At 40.7% G+C, this 18,655-nt stretch overlaps 1 protein-coding gene across 5 annotated transcripts in view; it reads left to right on the top strand.

Moving 5' to 3' along the window:
- CCDC162P (uncharacterized) overlaps window positions 1-18,655 on the top strand; it is a 176,946-nt gene that overhangs the window by 88,473 nt on the left and 69,818 nt on the right. For all 5 annotated transcript variants that reach the window (XM_053904591.1, XM_053904590.1, XM_053904589.1 and 2 more), the window contains 5 exons: window positions 5,331-5,488; window positions 6,558-6,669; window positions 8,051-8,100; window positions 8,706-8,882; window positions 17,460-17,577. In XM_053904591.1, coding sequence (XP_053760566.1) covers window positions 5,331-5,488; window positions 6,558-6,669; window positions 8,051-8,100; window positions 8,706-8,882; window positions 17,460-17,577 — 615 coding nt within the window. The remainder of the gene's footprint in view (window positions 1-5,330; window positions 5,489-6,557; window positions 6,670-8,050; window positions 8,101-8,705; window positions 8,883-17,459; window positions 17,578-18,655) is intronic.

Here is an 18,655-nt window from a genome sequence, read left to right as displayed (position 1 = left end):
CAAAAGGTAACAAACAATGCATACCCCCTTTCCCCCCTCCCCAGATTTCGTAGGTTGTTTTTGAGATATAATTCGCATAACATAAAATTTACTCCTTTAAAGTATGTAATTCACAAGATCATGCAACCATCACCACTATCTAATTCCAGAACATTTTCATCATTTTCAAAGGAAATCCTATACCCATTAGCAGTCAGTGCCCATGCCCCCCTGTTACCTCAGCCCCTAACAAACAGTAATCTACTTTCTGGCTTATAGATTTGCCTTTTCTGGACACTTCATATAAATGGAATCATTCAACGTATGGACTTCTATATCTGGATTTTTTCACTTAGCATGTTTTCAAGTTTCATCCATGTTGTAGCGTGTATCAATACTTCATTCCTTTTTACTGATGAATACTTCAGTATATGGATATACCACATTTTGTTTATTCATTCTTCAGTTGACAGACACTGGGTTGTTTTTACTTTTTGGCTATTATCAATAATGCTGCTATGAACATCCATGTGCAGGTTTTTGCAAGGACATACGTTTGGAGTTTTACTAGCACTTGTTATTGTCTCTTTTTTATTTTTGCCACCCTATTAGGAGTGACATGGTATCTTGTTGTGGTTTTGATGTGCATTTCTCTAATTAGTAATGACACTGAACATCTTTTCATGTGCATATTGGCACATAAGAGAAATTTCTACTCAAATTCCCTGCCCTTTATGTCAAATGGAATTTGTCTTTTTATTATTGAGTTGTGAGAGTTATTTATATATTCTGAATACAAGTCCCTCGTCAGGTATATGATTTGCAAATATTTTCTCCCATTCTGAGGGTCATCTCACTTTCTTGATGGTATCCTTTGAAACAGAAGCTGTTCATTTCGATGAATCCAATTCACCTATTCTTTCTTTTGCCACTCATTCTTTTGGTATCAGATTTAGGAAACCACTGCTTAATCCAAAGTCACAAAGATCTACTCCTTTGTTTTCTTTTTTTTTTTTTAATTTTTTTTAACGTTTATTTATTTTTGAGACAGAGAGAGACAGAGCATGAATGGGGGAGGGTCAGAGAGAGGGAGACACAGAATCTGAAACAGGCTCCGGGCTCTGAGCTGTCAGCACAAGGGCCCGATGCGGGGCTCGAACTCACAGACCGCGAGATCGTGACCCGAGCCGAAGTCGGCGCTCAACCAACTGAGCCACCCAGGCGCCCCTTTTTTTTTTTTTTTTTAATTTTTTTTAACGTTTATTTATTTTTGAGACAGAGAGAGACAGAGCATGAATGGGGGAGGGTCAGAGAGAGGGAGACACAGAATCTGAAACATACTCCTCTGTTTTCTTGAGTGTTTTGTAGTTTTAGCTCTTGCATTTAGCTCTTGCATGTAACCATTTATGGTTGATTTTTGTATGCCGTATGAGGAAAGGGTCTAACTTCATTCTTTTGCATGTGGTGTGCTGTCCCAGCACCATTTGTTGAAAAAACTGATCTTTCCCCCATTGAATTGTCTTGACACCTTTGTCAAAAATGAATTGGCTTGAAACATAACAGTGTATTTCTGGACCCTGAATTCTATTCCATTATACTATATGTCTATTTTTATGTTAGTGCCACTGTTGTTTTGGTTACTGTAGAGTTGTGTTAATTTTTGAAATTGAGAAGTATGAGTTCTCTAACTTTGTTCTTTTTCAAGATCACTTTGGCTATTTTGAGTCCCTTGAATTTTCATATGGATTTTAGGATCAGCTTGTCAGTTTCTGTACACACACACACACACACACACACACACACACACAGAGCACCATTTGAGATTTTGACAGGGAGTGCATTGAATCTGTAGATCAGTTTGGTTGGATACTATTGCCATCTTAACAATATTAAGTCTTCTGATCCATGAACATGGATGTCTTTCTATTTGTTTAGGGTTTTTTTGTTAATTTTTTTCAACAGTATTTTGTTGTTTTTAGTGTATAAGTTCTGTACTTCTTTTGTTAAATTAATTTCAAAATATCTCTCATTCTTTTTATTATATTGCTGGACTTGTTTTCTTAATTTCATTTTCAGAGTATTTATTGCTAATGTATAGAAATACAATTGAGTTTTGAATATTGACCTTGTATCCTGCAAGCTTACTAAACTAGTTTATTAGTTTTAATAGTTTACTTGTGTTTATGTATTACTTAGGATTTTTTATACACAAGATTATGTCATTTGCAAATAGAAATAATTTTACCTTTTCCTTTCTAATCTGGATGTCTTTTATTTCATTTGCTTGACTAATTGCCCTAGGTAGAACTTCCAGTACAAGGCTGAATAGAAATGGCAAGAGTGGGTATTATTATCTTATTCCTGATCTTAGGGAGAAAGCTTTCAATCTCTTACCATTAATTATGATGTTAGTTATGGTTTTTCCATAGATGCCTTTTATAAGGTTGGGGCATTTCCCTCTATTCCTAATTTGTTGAATGATTTTATCATTAAGGTGTTTGGGATTTTATTTACATATATACTCTTTTGGATTTTGTTTTTTCACTTAACAATATATCCTGGGAATCACTCCAAATCAGTTCATAGGGATTTTTACCCAATTTTTTTTAAACAATAGTATAGTTCTCATGTGTATGTATATTCACCAGTAAAGTTAAATATAGTTTCAGGAAATCAACTTTCCAAATGTCCTTAAGCATTCTTTAAGTCTTATAGATTCTATATAGCTGCCCTAAATATACCATATTTATCCATTATCACATTTGTCAACTTCTATCTATTTCTACTCTTCATGTTAATAGGAGAGTACAAATTTATGAGTATGGCAAGAATACTCATTCCTTGCTTCTACTGCTAGATAATAATCCTCCATAAAATTAAATACTGAAGTAGGAAATAAGGATAGAGTGAGTTATATTGATTTTTAAAAATTCAACCCCCAAAATCTTAATTCAGTACATCCTGTAAGTTAGGTTCATCAGATAATACTGAGGAACAATTCATGCTTTTAAGGAACTTCTAGACCAGTGTATATAAGGCTGACAGACTCACAAGGGGTTTAAGCTCAAGGTATAAAAGAGGTTCAACAAGCTATAGAAGAAATTTAAAGAAAAGAGAGGTCACATCTGGGGAACCAGGAAGGGCAGCCTAGAGAGGGGACATTTGGGAAAACCCAAAGGATGAGCTTTTTGACAGGCAGAGAGAACAGCTTCAGATAACACAGGCATGGAAACGAGAGGGCAGATGGGTACTAGATAAAAATGAGGAGCCCAGCTTGACCATCACTGGTGGTTTTCATACATAGTTGACATAGGAATTCTCTATTCAATTATTTTAATCTTATAAAGAATACCAGTATATAAAACAAATATAAGTGGAGTTATTCTTGTTGAAATGGAGATTGAGAGGATTATGAGTCACTCCTTAAGATCTATTCAAGAAGCAAATGTTGAAAGTCACTGGATAGGGCACGGGGCATGGGTGTAAAGACATTAGGGATATCTATATCAATATCGGTATCATTATAGGTATATAGATATATTTATATATGAATATATAGTAATATATGAATATATAGAGAAATATGTGTGTGTGTATGTGTGTGTCTGCTTATATGCTTTCCTATAAGTGTGGGACAGAAAGACAGCTGATGGTATAATAAGAAGGAATAATGATGGAGACAATGAAAAGGAACAAGAGGAAATGAGGGAAGGGAGGAGGGAAGGAAAAAGACAGAGAGACAGGGAGGAAACAAAATTGTGCATTTCTACCAAAGCCAAAAGAGGGGAATGTTTCAAGAAGAAATGAGTCACCAAATAAGATGTACAGATGGTAAATAAGCACAGAAAAAAAGTGCTCATCACCATTAGTTATTAGAAAAATGCAAATTAAAGCCTCAATGAGAAACTACTACACACCCATGAGAATGGTTAAAATTTAAAAGACAGGCTGTTTTGAATGTTGGCAGGGATGTGAAAGGTATGGAATTCACATACACTGCTGAGGGAAATGTAAAATGGTCAATCACTTTTAAAGACAGTTTGACAGTTTCTTAAAAAGTTAAACATACACTTACCATATGATCCAGCCATTCTACTCCTAGGTATTTACTCAAGAGAAATGGAAACCCATGTTCATACAAAAACATACACAGATGTTTATTTAAAATAGCCAAGAACTGGAAATAACCCAAATGTCCCTCATCAGGTGAATAGATGAACAAATTGTGGTACATCCATACAATGGAATACTACTCAGCAATACACACAAATGAATTATTGAGATACGCAACAATATGGGTGAAGCCATACAAAAAAAGAGTACATACTGCATGACTCCATTTACATAAAATTTAGGAAATGCATTCTAATCTATAGTTGCAGAAAGCAGAGAGCAGTGGTTGCTTGAGGAAGAGGGCTGGATGGGAGGGATGGTCATTATTTTGATTGCAGAGTTGGTTTCATAGTTGTATACATAGGCTAAAACTTTCTAATTGTACACTTCAAATATGTGCTGTTTATTAAATGTCGGTTATATGTCAATGAAACTATTGTTTTTAAAAGAAGAGGGGAAAAAATAACAAGTTGAAAGTTGATAGAGTTAAATGTAGAGGGAAGAGCCAGAAGAGCAGGGATGAAGATGAGGTCATTTGACATCCTCAAAAGCTCATTGCCAACTGAGAGAGAAGTTCTAATGGGGCTGAAAGCAAGACTTGCTTGAAAGCAAGACTGTCCAGAGTTAAGGACTGAGAGGGTGATAGACGTATAGAAGCAGTGTGTGTTTACATTTACTGCTCCTGCATCAGTCCACCTATGTTGCCACAACAAAATACCACAGAAAAGTTTTTCTTCCACACCCTCCCTTCCCCTGCCCTTTATCATTACATTGTGCATGACAGCATATATAACCCACCTCCATTTGCTTATGCTGAACCACAATGAGTACCCTGCCTCAGTTTTTCAGACCTTGCAGCCATGAAATCCATCAGCAGTATTTCTTAACAGGCCACTCTACACAGAGCACTCCAACTAGCTAACTTGTAGAATGAAGAACTTTTTTCAGGGCAATTTAGACAACTGCACTTTATTCTGGAAAATAGTTACACTTACTCCCTCACCCTTAGATTGTACAAAATCTCTCTTCCCTTCCTTCTCTTACTCTCTCTTCTTCTCCCCTCAGTTTCCCTTCTCTTCTCTCCCTTCTACTCCAACCCGTCCCCACCCCACATACTCAAGCATTTACATGTGTTTGGGGTCAGTTGCGGCTGTGAGATAATTTCACAGCCAGTACTACAGAGCTTACAAATCCAACAAACTTAATGATTCCATTCTCTTCGGTTTAAAACATTTTAGGAAACAAGTTCAGATCTGAGAAATCATGGTGGAATGGGTCCAGCCAGAAAAAGAAATTCCGGAATTGTGAATGGCATAGAAAACTTGCGGTTAGCCCCAACTCCTAAAGTTCCAGACACCTTCACTCATCCTTCGGAAAGATTCCAGGCTACCAAAAGGTACTTCACTAGGGATTTGTTTAAAATAACAAAAGTGTTCTCTTTTAAATCAATTAATAACATAGTATTATGGTGTTGAAGGACGCCTAAGTTCCCAAAGTGACTAGCACGTGTTTAATTTTTAAGACCTTGTGATGAAGACCTTGTATGAACACTAAGTAGGCTCAACTTCTTCCAATATACAGTTTATGAAAGACAGTTATCAATGGTTCCTTACTTCAACCCCTTTTCTCCTCTTTTCTCCTTTTTCCTCCTTTCTCTTTGTCTTCCCTCTCTCTATATTTTTCAAATATAGACAGAACACAAGGATCTCAGCCTCTCCAAACTTTCCGTGTTTATCTTAAACTGAAAAACACAGAACTAACCTTACTATTCAAGGGTTTTACTATTGCTTAGAATGATATGGTGCTGCATTATCAGAAAGGCACAGCCTCTACAGAGAGATGGCTGTAAATCAGGGAAGTCCTATTATGTCTTGACCTCTTTTCACTAAGACAGAGAGAGATATTTGTATTTTATAATAAATATTCTGACTATTTCCAATGATAGTTTAATTCTGGAAGATTTTAAATGGAAAAAATAGTAAGCAAAACTGCTCTATTACCCAAGATGCCATTAATCTGACACGTGGCCAGAGTTCGAATAGAGTTCACAGTCCTAACATGTGGATGGAACATTTAAGACCAATATGTCTAGCCAAGAGGACCCTTGAGAGTCCTCTTCAGTCTAGGGACCCCTGCAGTAGAGGCCAGGAGGGCACAAAGGGACCTGGGTAGTACAAACACCGAGCCAGGCAATGAAGTTTGGAACAGAGGAGGGATTGCTGACACATGCTTCAGGCACATGGGAGCCCCAAGGAGGGTGGGGACACATCAGCATCCCCAGTGGCTATAACTGTAAACATTTGAAGAAGATGAACAGCATGGAGACAGAGCTACCAGCTCTTCTGTTGCAAGGCCCAGTATCATCCCCAGGTATACCTGTCCTCCAGCAAGCTGTTGAGTTGTCTTTTTATAATATGTCCACTTACTTGCTGCCTTGGGCTCAGATGTCTCTGTTCACTTGTCAGGGCACCAGAGGCTTTTGTGTCTATTCAACTAGAAAAGGTGGGGCTGCGGGACATGATGCTGAACGCCTTCCTCCTCAGGAAACAAACGATGGCTGACAGAATGAAGAACCATGTGAGTTTAGTGAGAAGGACACATTAAATGAGTATAAAGCTCTCATTGTGTTTTACATTTGAGCAAATAAAAATTCTTAACTTGTAATCTGTTGCTTTCAGCCTATTTAGATAGGACTATTGAAAATATAAAGAACTATAAAAAGGGAATTCAATAAGAAATAGAGAGGAAGTAATTCAAGGTAATTGCAGTCTACTTTTAAAAATACGTACACTTTTCCAAGACCACATTTTATTTTGTCACTTTCTAAACACAACTAGTTTCAACACCTGCTCTGGAACATTAGCCCATTCCTGAATAACCCACAGGTGTTCAGGGGTTTAGACAGGTGAGCAAGGGCTCTTACTATCGAATTTATGTGTTATCTGGTTTTCCAGATGTTAATGCATGTTTTTATTTAAGGGTTTTATGCTAGCATAATCTATTGGAAAATATTATAAAATTTAAGCCTTTAATCAGTTAAAAGTATTGCTTAATTTTGTGAATATCATTTCATTGCTCATTAATTTTTTTTGAGGAGGAAGTCATTAGACTAATATATAGTTATTGGGAGAGAAATCACAAGTCTACAACTCTAAGCTTTTTCCCTATCTGTGACTGAAAAGGAAAGGCTTAAATTTCCCTAATCCAGTTCTACAAATGGGATGTAAGGGAGGCCAGACTTCTAGATTACTGCTGAGTAATAATGGAGGCAAAGGACTCCTTTTAATAAGTAATTGAGATATTCAATTGTCTTTTTTACTACAATATTCAAAAAATATTGACCAAGTGAAAAATGTTATATCTCATTAACTGCTCTTCAGGATTATCCAATGCCTGTCAGATTAGAAGACACAAGACTCCTAGATCAGGGACAAAGAACTTTATGACTCACAGCAGAGCAGGTGACATGAGCTTCATGTTTCTATCAGTTCCCTCTGCCTCCCAAGTCCCAAGGGGGCAACATGGAGGAGCCTAGATTCATGCACTGGGTTTTTGTCACAACCAATGGGTTCATGACACTGAGCTTGAGTTGTCATAACTCATTGGGTTCATGACACTGAACTTGAGGAATCCACCTCTTTTTAAATGGCAAGCTTACTATTTTTCCTGGAGGGAGACATTCCCTTATCCCTTGAGGTTGCTCTTTACAAACAGAACCCTGAGAAATGGCCCAGGTAAAGACTAGTCAGGGTCTTGCATTCTTGGCATACTCAGCAAGGTCTACAAGAAGGAGAGAGAACCACAGAGGCTCACAGCAAGTTGGCCTTCAGAAAGAATATCTCAACCGCATGGGCTTTTCCTGCCTTAAGTTTGCTATAAGTATGTATACATGTACTAGAATGGAGAGTTTTTATAGCCAACCTTCTAATAGAAGAACTGTCATTCTCTTTTATCGCAGGATGAAATTGGTAAAGTCAAGAGAGACGTTATAGTTGAATATTGTCAGAAGTAAGTATAGTATATATGAACAACATATGCTGATTTCTCTGACTGTGAAGTCAATAAACTGCAGTGTTACACAGAAATCCAGACAATGAATCAGGTGGCTGGTTTTTTGTTTTTTTTTTTTTAATTTTTTTTTAACGTTTATTTATTTTTGAGACAGAGAGAGACAGAGCATGAACGGGGGAGGGTCAGAGAGAGGGAGACACAGAATCCGAAACAGGCTCCAGGCTCTGAGCTGTCAGCACAGGGCCCGACGCGGGGCCTGAACTCACCAACCGTGAGATCATGACCCGAGCCGAAGTCGGATGCTTAACCGACTGAGCCACGCAGGCGCCCCTGGTTTTTAAATAAACACACAATTCTCTTGGGTAAAACCAAACCAAACTATCCTCTGACACACAGAAGAGCATCAGAAGCGAATGCTAGGAGGTGCTTTGAAGAGGTCCATGCCTCTGCCTTCAGGCAATAGCAACCTGACCCAGATAGAACTTTCTTCTGGATGAGGTCCTCTATTCTCTTTGAAAGGTCTTTCAAGGAAGTAGATCTTTCTAGGAATGACACAAAAACTTTGGTTCACCTTCTGGATATCATCTCTTCTGACTTTTCAGACTGAACTGCCGTATGTCTCACTATGGTCTTCGGGGTCAGATCATGGCGTACTGCAATAGCCTGAGAGCCCTGCTGGAAGATTTCCCTGTTATCAGGGACACCTTTTTCATTGTGGGGCAACCACGAGAAAAGAAAGGGTTGAGAGACTCCAAGGAGGGCCTCAAGGCTGACCCCAGGTGTGTAAATTCCTTTAGAGCTTTTTACTCCCAGCAGCACCCCACCCCCCCGCCCCCACGCACCCTATGCCTCCCAGGGAAGAAGGAAGAGACATGTTACATTTGGTATGGGAATTGCTTTCTTTACTGCATTTGACCTTGGTCTTTTGGTTCAGAAGGGCAGAAGAAAGAGCTAACACTCCAAGAATAACAGTATCTTTGTATTTGAACCCAGAAGAAGTTCTCTGTTTATGGGCTATTTCACTGCTTTTTCAATCTATATAGTTTTGTTTTCCCCTGGAGATCCCAGAGATTTTCATCAGTCACACCCTTTTACATAAGCCAGCATCTAAAATGAGCAAACAAATAAGTAAACTTGATCTTGAGCTGTCCTGGCTTCAAATATTTTACCCAATGGAGCAGAAGGAATAAGAAACACCCCCCCACCCCCCCCACCCCCCACACACAACATTGATACCCCAGTGCCTTGGATAAATCTGTCCTTCTGTATTTCTCTTACAGAGAAAAAAACAATGCATGTAGAATGATATTAAATGATAAGAGCAGAGCTGCTCCCATACTTCCTTTTCATGCCTTATCCAGTTTCTCAATTATTCTTAACTCACCTTGCCTAGAGTTCACTCAAGTAGATGGAGGGTTAGCATACCTGTGCAGTCAGCGACCACATTTCCTTTAAAAAAAAAAAAGGTGGGGGGTATTACACGGTTATGCAGCCTCCAATGGGGGAGCAAAACATCCTGTAGGGTAAGCTTGTTTCCTCCTTACTCTTTCCCATAAGGTACAGAGCTTAGTGCCAAGTAATAGTGATATTCAACAAATATGATCATAGAACAGACAGATGAAAGGGAATTGAAAGAACATTTGTATCAGACCACTCCTTCGCTCACTTATTTCTTCATGCATTATTTAACTACTACTTATTTAGTGCTTACTTAGTACCAGACATTTCACCATGTGCCAGGGTTACGAAGGTGAGTAAGTCATGGACTCTGGCAGTAAATTCAGTCTAGTGGGGGAAAGCTCTGTGAACAAAAAAGTAACTTCAAAGATTTTAAAGATAACCTGCTAGAGTTATGCGAAATGTTCTGTGAGGACGCACAAGAGGGAGTGTTTAACTGTAGCCCAGGGCCTCAGGGAGAAATTCAAAGAGGAGGTGACAGGTAAGTTGGAACTCACCAAAAAAGGGGGAGGAATGGTAGAACAGGCTAGAGAGTACTGGAGAAGGAACAAACTTGAGTTTGTAAGCCTTTGACTGACTGACAGCTGGCTACCAAAATAGCGACCAGGCCTACCTTATACTTATAAGGCACCCAGTTTGTGGATACCAGTGTTTGTCTCATGAGCTCAGGCAGTGCATTCACCTGGGTAGACTTGAGGATTTACCTAATGGAAGAATGCATTTAAGGGAGGGGTAGGGCAAATATACCTCAGCAGACTGACTATTTTGCTGAAGGGTTTGACTGGGCACCTGTTTCCCAATGAGGCTGAAGTGTGTCTTTCTCTCATATGAAAGATCACAGGATAATCCCCTAAGATTTCTTAGTTTCATTATTTCATCTACCCACTAGCCAAGGAAGCCATTTGTAAGCCTAATCTATGTTTGGGATCAAATTTTTAAAATAGTTTCCAGAACTCTAACCACAAGTTCACTACATTTGTGTTTAGGAAGTCTGTTTTTGTTTCTGATCTGTTTTATTTGAAGCAACCAAATGAGGTCAGGAAGTAGAAAAGAAAAAAAAAAAATCTCTCTAACTTGCAGGTCTTGCTCTATTCCTTTATTGTTTATTTTAGATGACTGTGTGTTTCCTAAAGATTAGGGGAAACAGACATTTAAGGGGGAATGAGCCTAGCCAGTTAGTGTGTGGTAATTTCATGGCAGGGTTTGGTCAATAAAAGTGTGAGCAAAGTGAGCACACACCCAGAGTCCAAGTCATAGTCAGGCAGTGGATGAGCAGTGACTGATAAAGATTCAGTATTTTTCCACTATACCTGTGTCCTGCTCCCTAAACTATCTAGACTTTAACATGCCCCTTTTACTGCACCTCAGAAAATGGAGCAATAGAGAAAGGAACTTCTGTCTTTTGTGGAAGTTTTGTAAACTTGAAGTAGTATAGAAGATTATTTCTAACTCCAAAGTCTGTGGTTCCATGTACTGAGTATTCATAAAAATGGACATCAGCCACAAGGAGGTAGAGAGAACCATGGCCTGGGAGTTAGAATATTTAGGCTTTACCCAGCTTAGTCATAAGGTGCCCTGAGGTCTCAGGCAAATTGCTTCTCTTCAATCTCTGAACCTCAAACTCTTCATCTGATGAGTGAGGAAATGGAAGCAGCTCTCTGAAGTTAAACATGCTAAGATCTTTAGTGTTAGGGTATCTAGAGGTTGATTCCAAGGAATGGAACTGCTATGGAAAGACTTCCCAGAAAGGGACCATTGAAGAAAGTTCATGAAATGATAGATGGGGATCACCCCAGGGCAAGTTTAACTAGAGGTGTCCCCAGGACATGGTTGGGGAATGAGGGTCATGGAAGACAGAGGTCCTCACTCACTGCATTCCTAAAATATGGAGTTGGATTAGGTGGAAGATAAAAAATAAGTTTTCTTTTAAATATCAGTTCTAACAATTAATGCCCTGCTGAGGATTCTGAGATGTTCCAAGCTTATGAGAGTGTTGTAATTGATTGGCGATGTCTGCCATGGCCAAAGACAAGGGAAAGGTGCCTTCCCTGCTTGTGTTTGCCATCCCTTAACCAGAAGAACCCCATGCATTTGGTAGGTTTAAAATTCTAAGATGCTACTTAATCCTTTAAAGGCTGTAATGTACTGTGTTTAGTTTTAACAAAGACTACCATATCCTCAAACCAAAGTCTCTCTAGAAGAGGAGCCAGAGGGAGTTCTCCTCCCAAGAAAGATGTCCGTTGAGGGCTCCTTGCTCTTCATGGCTCCAGAAGAGACTAGAATCTGGATACTGGGATGATGCTTGGCCACTCTCCAAGAGCAGTTGGCTGATGGAGGAGTGAAGAAGGGAGAGAGAGAATACTAACATTAATCGAACGCTTACTGTGTGACAGGTAGAGCCACCATGATCCCATATGGTGCTTTATGGACATTAGAAGAAGGCACTCCTTCTTCTGGGCAGGGTGTAGAGTTTGGCAAGCAAAAGATAGGCTGGATATTGACCACTGCTAGCTGCCTCAGGACACAACCTGAACAGCAGTACATGGCAACCTTGGTGCCAAGTGCTGTACAGCAATGGATAGACATGGTTCTTGCCCTTCAGACAAGGGGAAATAGGTAATTACAGTACACTGTGATAAAGAATAAGATATGATAAGAGTATAATGAAAGTATCCACCAGGAAATGTTCAGTGTTATCTAAAGGATTGGGGAGGTGGGGATGGGGAGCAAGGCAGGCTGCAGGGAAAAGGGGATACTAAACCTGGGTCTTAAAGGGTGGTTGGTGTTTCAAGTGGACAAGGAAAAGAACTTCAGTTCAAGCTGGGAGAAAGCACAGAGAGGTGGACTCTTGAGTGGCTCCCACCCAGGGTATGGGGGGATGAGCAATGGGAAGTAAAATGTACAGAACAATGGGCAAGATCCAGAAGTCTGGTGTTTGTCTTTCAACAACAGGAAAAAGGGGAGCAAGCTACTGACACTGTACAGACAGGAGATGTTTAGGAGGTGAAATCAGTTGGCCAGGTGCTGGATTTATGGGAGGCTAAAGGAAAAAGAGGAATCTAGGGTGTCGCCCAGAGTCTCTGACTTGGGTAAAAAAAAAAAAAAAAAAAAAAAAAAGATGGCAGTACAATTATTATTTAATTGGTACAGAGTTGCCATTTTGGAGGATAGAAAAAAGTTCTGAAGATGATGGTGATGACAGTCACACAACAACGTGAATGTACTTAATGCCACTGAACTGTACCCTTAAAAATGGTTACAATGACCAATTTTATGTTATGTATATTTTGCTACAATTTCTTTAAATGGGGAAAAAATGGCAGTGCCATTAAGAAGAAATGTGGGGGGGCGCCTGGGTGGCTCAGTTGGTTAAGCGGCCGACTTCAGCTCAGGTCATGATCTCGCGGTCCGTGAGTTCGAGCCCTGCGTCGGGTTCTGTGCTGACAGCTCAGAGCCTGGAGCCTGTTTCGGATTCTGTGTCTCCCTCTCTCTGACCCTCCCCCATTCATGCTCTGTCTCTCTCTGTCTCAAAAATAAATAAACGTTAAAAAAAAAATTAAAAAAAAAAAAAAGAAGAAGAAGAAATGTGGAGAGGGAGATAATGAATCACAGCTCAGAAGCCTCAGCTGTGAATTCGTCCAATAATCTCCCACTAGGTCTCAGATACTTCCTATTCTGGATGTTCACTGCACTTTCTTCTACAGTTGACCCTTGAACAACACAAGTTTGAATGCAAGGGTCCAGTTATACATGGATTTTTTAAATTTTTTTTTAACGTTTATTTTTGAGACAGAGAGAGACAGAGCATGAACGGGGGAGGGTCAGAGAGAGGGAGACACAGAATCTGAAACAGGCTCCAGGCTCTGAGCTGTCAGCCCAGAGCCCGACGCGGGGCTCGAACTCACGGACCGTGAAATCATGACCTGAGCCGAAGTTGGCCGTTCAACCAACTGAGCCACCCAGGCACCCCTATACATGGATTTTTAATAAATATATTAGAGTGCTATAAATGTATTTCCTCTTCTTTATGATTTCCTTAACATTTTTTCTTTCGCTTCCTTTGTTATAAAAATATAGTATATAATACATATGACATACACAATATGTGTTCATTGACTGTTGATGTATCAGTGAGGTTTCTAATCAATAATAGGCTATTAGTAGTTAAGTTTTGGAGCAAAGCTGTGCACAGATTTTCACCTTTGAGGTGGGTCAGAACCCCTAACCCCTGTGTTGTTTAAGGGTCAAGTGTACTTCCATTATACCATGCTTCTATCATAAATCATGCTTGCATATCTAGCTGCCTCAGAAATGTAAGAACCTTGAGGGCAGTGGCTGCCTTCATTTCATATCCCAGGTGTGTACCTCCACCTTTGACGGGAGGATGGGGGGTGGGGAGGGGCCCACAGGAAGTAGGGGGGGTTCCAGCCAGTAGCCTTTAATTCAATTATGTAATAACAGACCTTGTCATCATCTGCTGGCAGGAGTTTGGTATGAGGCTGAAAGAAGACTTGGAATTATTAGAAAAGGAAATGGGCATAAAAGCTGATCAAAAGAAAGAATAAGGGTTGTCCTGGGGTGACACTGTTCAGGCTGGAAACCATTTACTTGTTGTTGTATCAGTGCAATTAGTGGTATGATCTCCTCCAGCTGTGCTCAGCAGAATGCAACTAGAAGCAGAAAGCATAACAGCTGGTGGGATTCAGAGCTGGGCTTTTGCTAGGTAGCTGGGTAGTGAGTACAAAGAAGTAGAGACTGGAAGTTTCCTGTGCTTGACCGCAAGACCCAGTCTGGGCAGGGAAGGGAGTGAATTCAAAATGGAACTGACAGATGGAAGGGCTGAGGGAAGGACCAAAGGGCTGGATGACATCACGGAGCATATGTTTGGGGGGATAAAGGAGGTTTATTGAGAGTGAGTGAGTGAAAAAACAGGGATAAAAGGTTGATATGGGAACTTAGGATGTTGAGTTTAAGTCTTTGGAGGTGATGTGGTCCCAAGTAATGACAAGGTCTGGAATGTGGCCCCCAAGTGAGTGGCTAAAGGAGAATTAAGTTTAAGGGGGATGATATTGAGCAGGTCAAGGAACTGGCAGGCTGGGGAATTGATGGGTCATCTACCAGTAAGGGGAGGAATCCTCCTTGTAGGGCTGAAAACCAGGCTAAACTCCTGAACTTTGGAACCAAAACTTCCTGCTACTCTCTCTGCCCTTCCTCAGCTGCAGGCAGGGGTGGAAATGGAAGGACATAGTGGATGAGAAATACAGGATAACACTTGGAAGAGGGCCCTGCAGCTCCTGGGATCTATATGCTCCTCAGAGGCTAAGGACTGGTTCAGCCATGCTGCTGCTGCCAGCCCCTTGGCCTGCAACCTCTGTGTGCTCAGCCACAGGCCTGGTGACTTTTTATTGTTGTTATTCGATGTTTCTTTGGGGCACCTTTGGACATTGTGAACTGAACAATAGAGATAAGACTGGATTATACACTGACTTTGATCTGCTGCAGGACAGGATAGTCTGACTTTGTGGTTGCTGAAATAAGGGAAATTCTCCAAACTAACACCATCCTTTGTTCCCAAGCTTCAAATTACCTGATTAAAACCCTGAGACTTGAAAGGTAGGTTTAAAGCCAATGATTCACCTCATGTAGAGTTGTAATGATTTTTAAAGTCTCATACTCAGAATGTTTGATATTGAAAACATTCAGCCCTCAGGTAAAATGAATTACATTTTACTTAAGTGGAAGGGGTCATCTGAATCTCTCCCAGTGACCCAGAAACGGTAACAAGAGCCAAAAACCACCCCTATGGTTTCCAAAATGTCCCATAGAAGGTGAGACCCTCCCACTGAGAGTCCTTGCTATCGACAATGGAAGTGGGAATGAAAACCGGGTACAAGTATGAGGGGATCATGAAATCAGTAGGACCTGAGGAGTAAAGGAGGAGGGAGGGTCTAAAAATGACTCCTTGATTTCTGGTTTTTGGGACTGGGGGTTGTGGTTCTTTTAACATGGGAGGAGACACAGGACTGGGGTGGAAGAGGGTAAGGAGTTCAGTTCTTGCTTTTTTTTTTTTTGCTTGAGATGACCTGAAGCACTGCCAGCCAAAAGGAAGCAAGTTGGAAGCCTGGAGCTGTGGAGGGGACCAGGTGTGCAAATGAGAAGTCAGATGTCACTGGCAAATAGATGGTGATTTTGGCCAGAGAGTGAACACAGCTGTCCAGGACTAGGGGGAGAGTAGAAGGCTGAGGTGGACCCCAGGGGCCCTGGGCAGGGAACGATGTGAGGGTGGGGGCTCCACACCCACTGCACACCTCCTTCCGCTGTCTGTCTGTGAGGACTGCCTTGTCTAGCGTAACCAAGACAGGCCTGAGGTGGCACTAGTCTCTGGCCTTTCCCTGTCACCCTCAATTCTACGACATCCTCTCATTAGCATGGACAGGTTCCTACTTCTTGACAAATAACCCTGGGGGTTCCTATGTGTCCCTCTACCAGGCCATAAGCATCCCTTGCTCCCCACCCAGCCTTGGCCACTTTGCTAGACAAACTTTATGTTATAATATAAATTATGATAACAAACTTTGTATAGCACCTCACAATTTATAAAATACTTTTCACATGCTTGGCACTCTTTTTTATCTTTAGTTTGTTTTTTGGTACTTAAAAAAAGTATTCCTTACACCAATCCTGTGAGTTAGGAATCATTATCCCCATTTTATGTATGAAAAGACTCAGATGGTAATTCATCTAAGGCCACACAGCTGTGGGTGATGGAAGTTGGTCTCAAAATGGGGTCCTCTGATGCTAGAACCCACACCTGTTAACTGCCCATAGCACCATTTTCACACCAGATGAACACAGACATAAAGGCATCGAATCCATTCAAATGGGAAACCGCTCCCTCACCCCACCCTCTGTTACAGTGGGCCACTTAAGTCCTGAGATGATATAGAAACCAAGTCAAGATGCCAGCTTCCTCCAGTGGGTATAATACAAAGATCACGAGCTTCCATTGGTATGAAGGTCGAAAACAGGCAAAACCCAACAAGATAATCTTTTAATGGTTTATCCACCTGTGGTAAAACTACAAGGAAAAGCTAGCATTGGTTAATGTAAAATTCAGGATGGTGATTTCTCAGAGGGCCATCAAAGGAGCTGGCGACATTCTATTCCTCAGGCCAGGTAGTAGGTAGCTGGGCTTGTGTAAATTCTTAAACCAGACATACGTGAATTATGTGTTTGTACATAAACCTGCAACAAAGAGACAGCTATACTGCTGCCTACAAATAATAAGGTATTCGGAGGAAGAGGAGAGCACAGAGGGAAAAGAAGGGAAAGAAGGCAAGAGTCTGGAGAACCTGGCAAAAAACATGGCAGGCTAGGGAGGAAAATAGAGGCTGGTCTCTAGAGCCTGGATTCTAGACCCGGACAGATCTGCATTTAAATCTCAAACTTCATCTCTTAGGAGCTGGACAGGCAAGATCTCAGAGTGCCTCCGTTTCCTCATCTGTAAAAGAACAAAAGAGGTACATTCCAAGGTTGTCATAAGAATTAAGTGAGAAAACATGTAGCGCCTAGAATGGTGTTAGCCACCTAATTCACGTTCTCCCTTTGCTTTCTTACCTCACCTCTCCCTCGCTCCGTGCCCACTCCTTCCGCCAGCACAGCTGAGTCTAAAAGCAGCCCCACTGCTCTTCTCCACAGTTATTTATAGCCAGGGCCACCTGTGAGCGGCCTGGAACGGAGGCCTGCTGGCCCAGGCTCCGACGCCCGGCTCATGTGTCACCACAATCCAGACTCTGGCGCTGCGGCTGAAGGGCAGTGATATAAATAGTTCACACTGGGGCCACCTCTTTTTTAGAGAGAAATGCTGTGCCTACCCAAACTTTCTTATAATGTTGCAGGAGTTTTCAGCCCCGGCCACGATGTTTGCTGTCTGCTGACGGGAAAGTCTTCCTCAATATATGGTTCATACCCCATCCTTCTGAAGTGCTGGTTATGTTCAAAACTCTGCCAGAAAAGGTTTGTATTTTTTTTTTTTTTATGTGTACCAGAATGAAAACTGGCTGAGTTTTTTGTTTTGTTGTTGTTGTTTTTTTTTTGTTTTTTAATGTCTTGTGGTTAATAAGCACATCAATTTCAGAGAACATCTCTTGTTTTTTTTCCAGGGATATCTAATAACTGAAATCTTCACACAGCCCCCCAATATTCTTGCCTGCTTTATTATTATTTCTCTTAGGCCTTATTATTTTCTGAGTTCTGTTTCTCCCTGGTCATTAATGAACACAATTCAAGCTTCCCACATTCCTTATTAATCCTCAATTTCCTCCCAAACCCTTCATGAAAACGCCACTCTGATGTCCTGAAGCTAATGACAGGTCGAGATCACAATCCTGGTAATCAGCCTATTTTTTGAGGGGTTGCTCTGTGTGCCTATCTTACTGGTAACCATTAAAAAAAAAAAGGAGTAGATCTAGAAATGCACAGGGCACTCATGTATTTACTAAGTACAGTGTTGAAAAATGGCAATTTGGAAACATTCTAATTTTTCTATGTAAGTGAACACCTATTTAACAACCTAGGTTTCTTACCCTTTCTTTCCCCATACCCCAGCTTTATTGAGATATAACTACTAAATAAATTGTATATATTTAAAGTGTACAATATGAGGGGCGCCTGGGTGGCTCAGTCGGTTAAGCGGCCGACTTCAGCTCAGGTCACGATCTCGCGGTCCGTGAGTTCGAGCCCCGCGTCAGGCTCTGGGCTGATGGCTCAGAGCCTGGAGCCTGTTTCCGATTCTGTGTCTCCCTCTCTCTGCCCCTCCCCCATTCATGCTCTGTCTCTCTCTGTCTCAAAAATAAAAAATAAAAAATAAAACGTTAAAAAAAATAAATAAAGTGTACAATATGACCTATGTGTACAATGTGAAATGATTACCATAATTAATGAACATACCAATCACCTCACATAGTTACCTTCTTTTGTATGTGGTAAGAATACTTACCTACTCTGCTAACAACTTCCAGATATGCAATACATTATTATTAACTCTAGGTACAATGCTGTACATTAGATCCTCAGAATTTATTCATCTTCTAAC

Source organism: Panthera pardus, unplaced genomic scaffold (genome assembly GCF_024362965.1).
Source record: "Panthera pardus isolate Hobbes unplaced genomic scaffold, ASM2436296v1 HiC_scaffold_17, whole genome shotgun sequence".
Lineage (NCBI taxonomy): Eukaryota > Metazoa > Chordata > Mammalia > Carnivora > Felidae > Panthera > Panthera pardus.
Note: the sequence above shows the minus strand (reverse complement) of the source record. Positions and strands in the feature narration are given on the sequence as shown.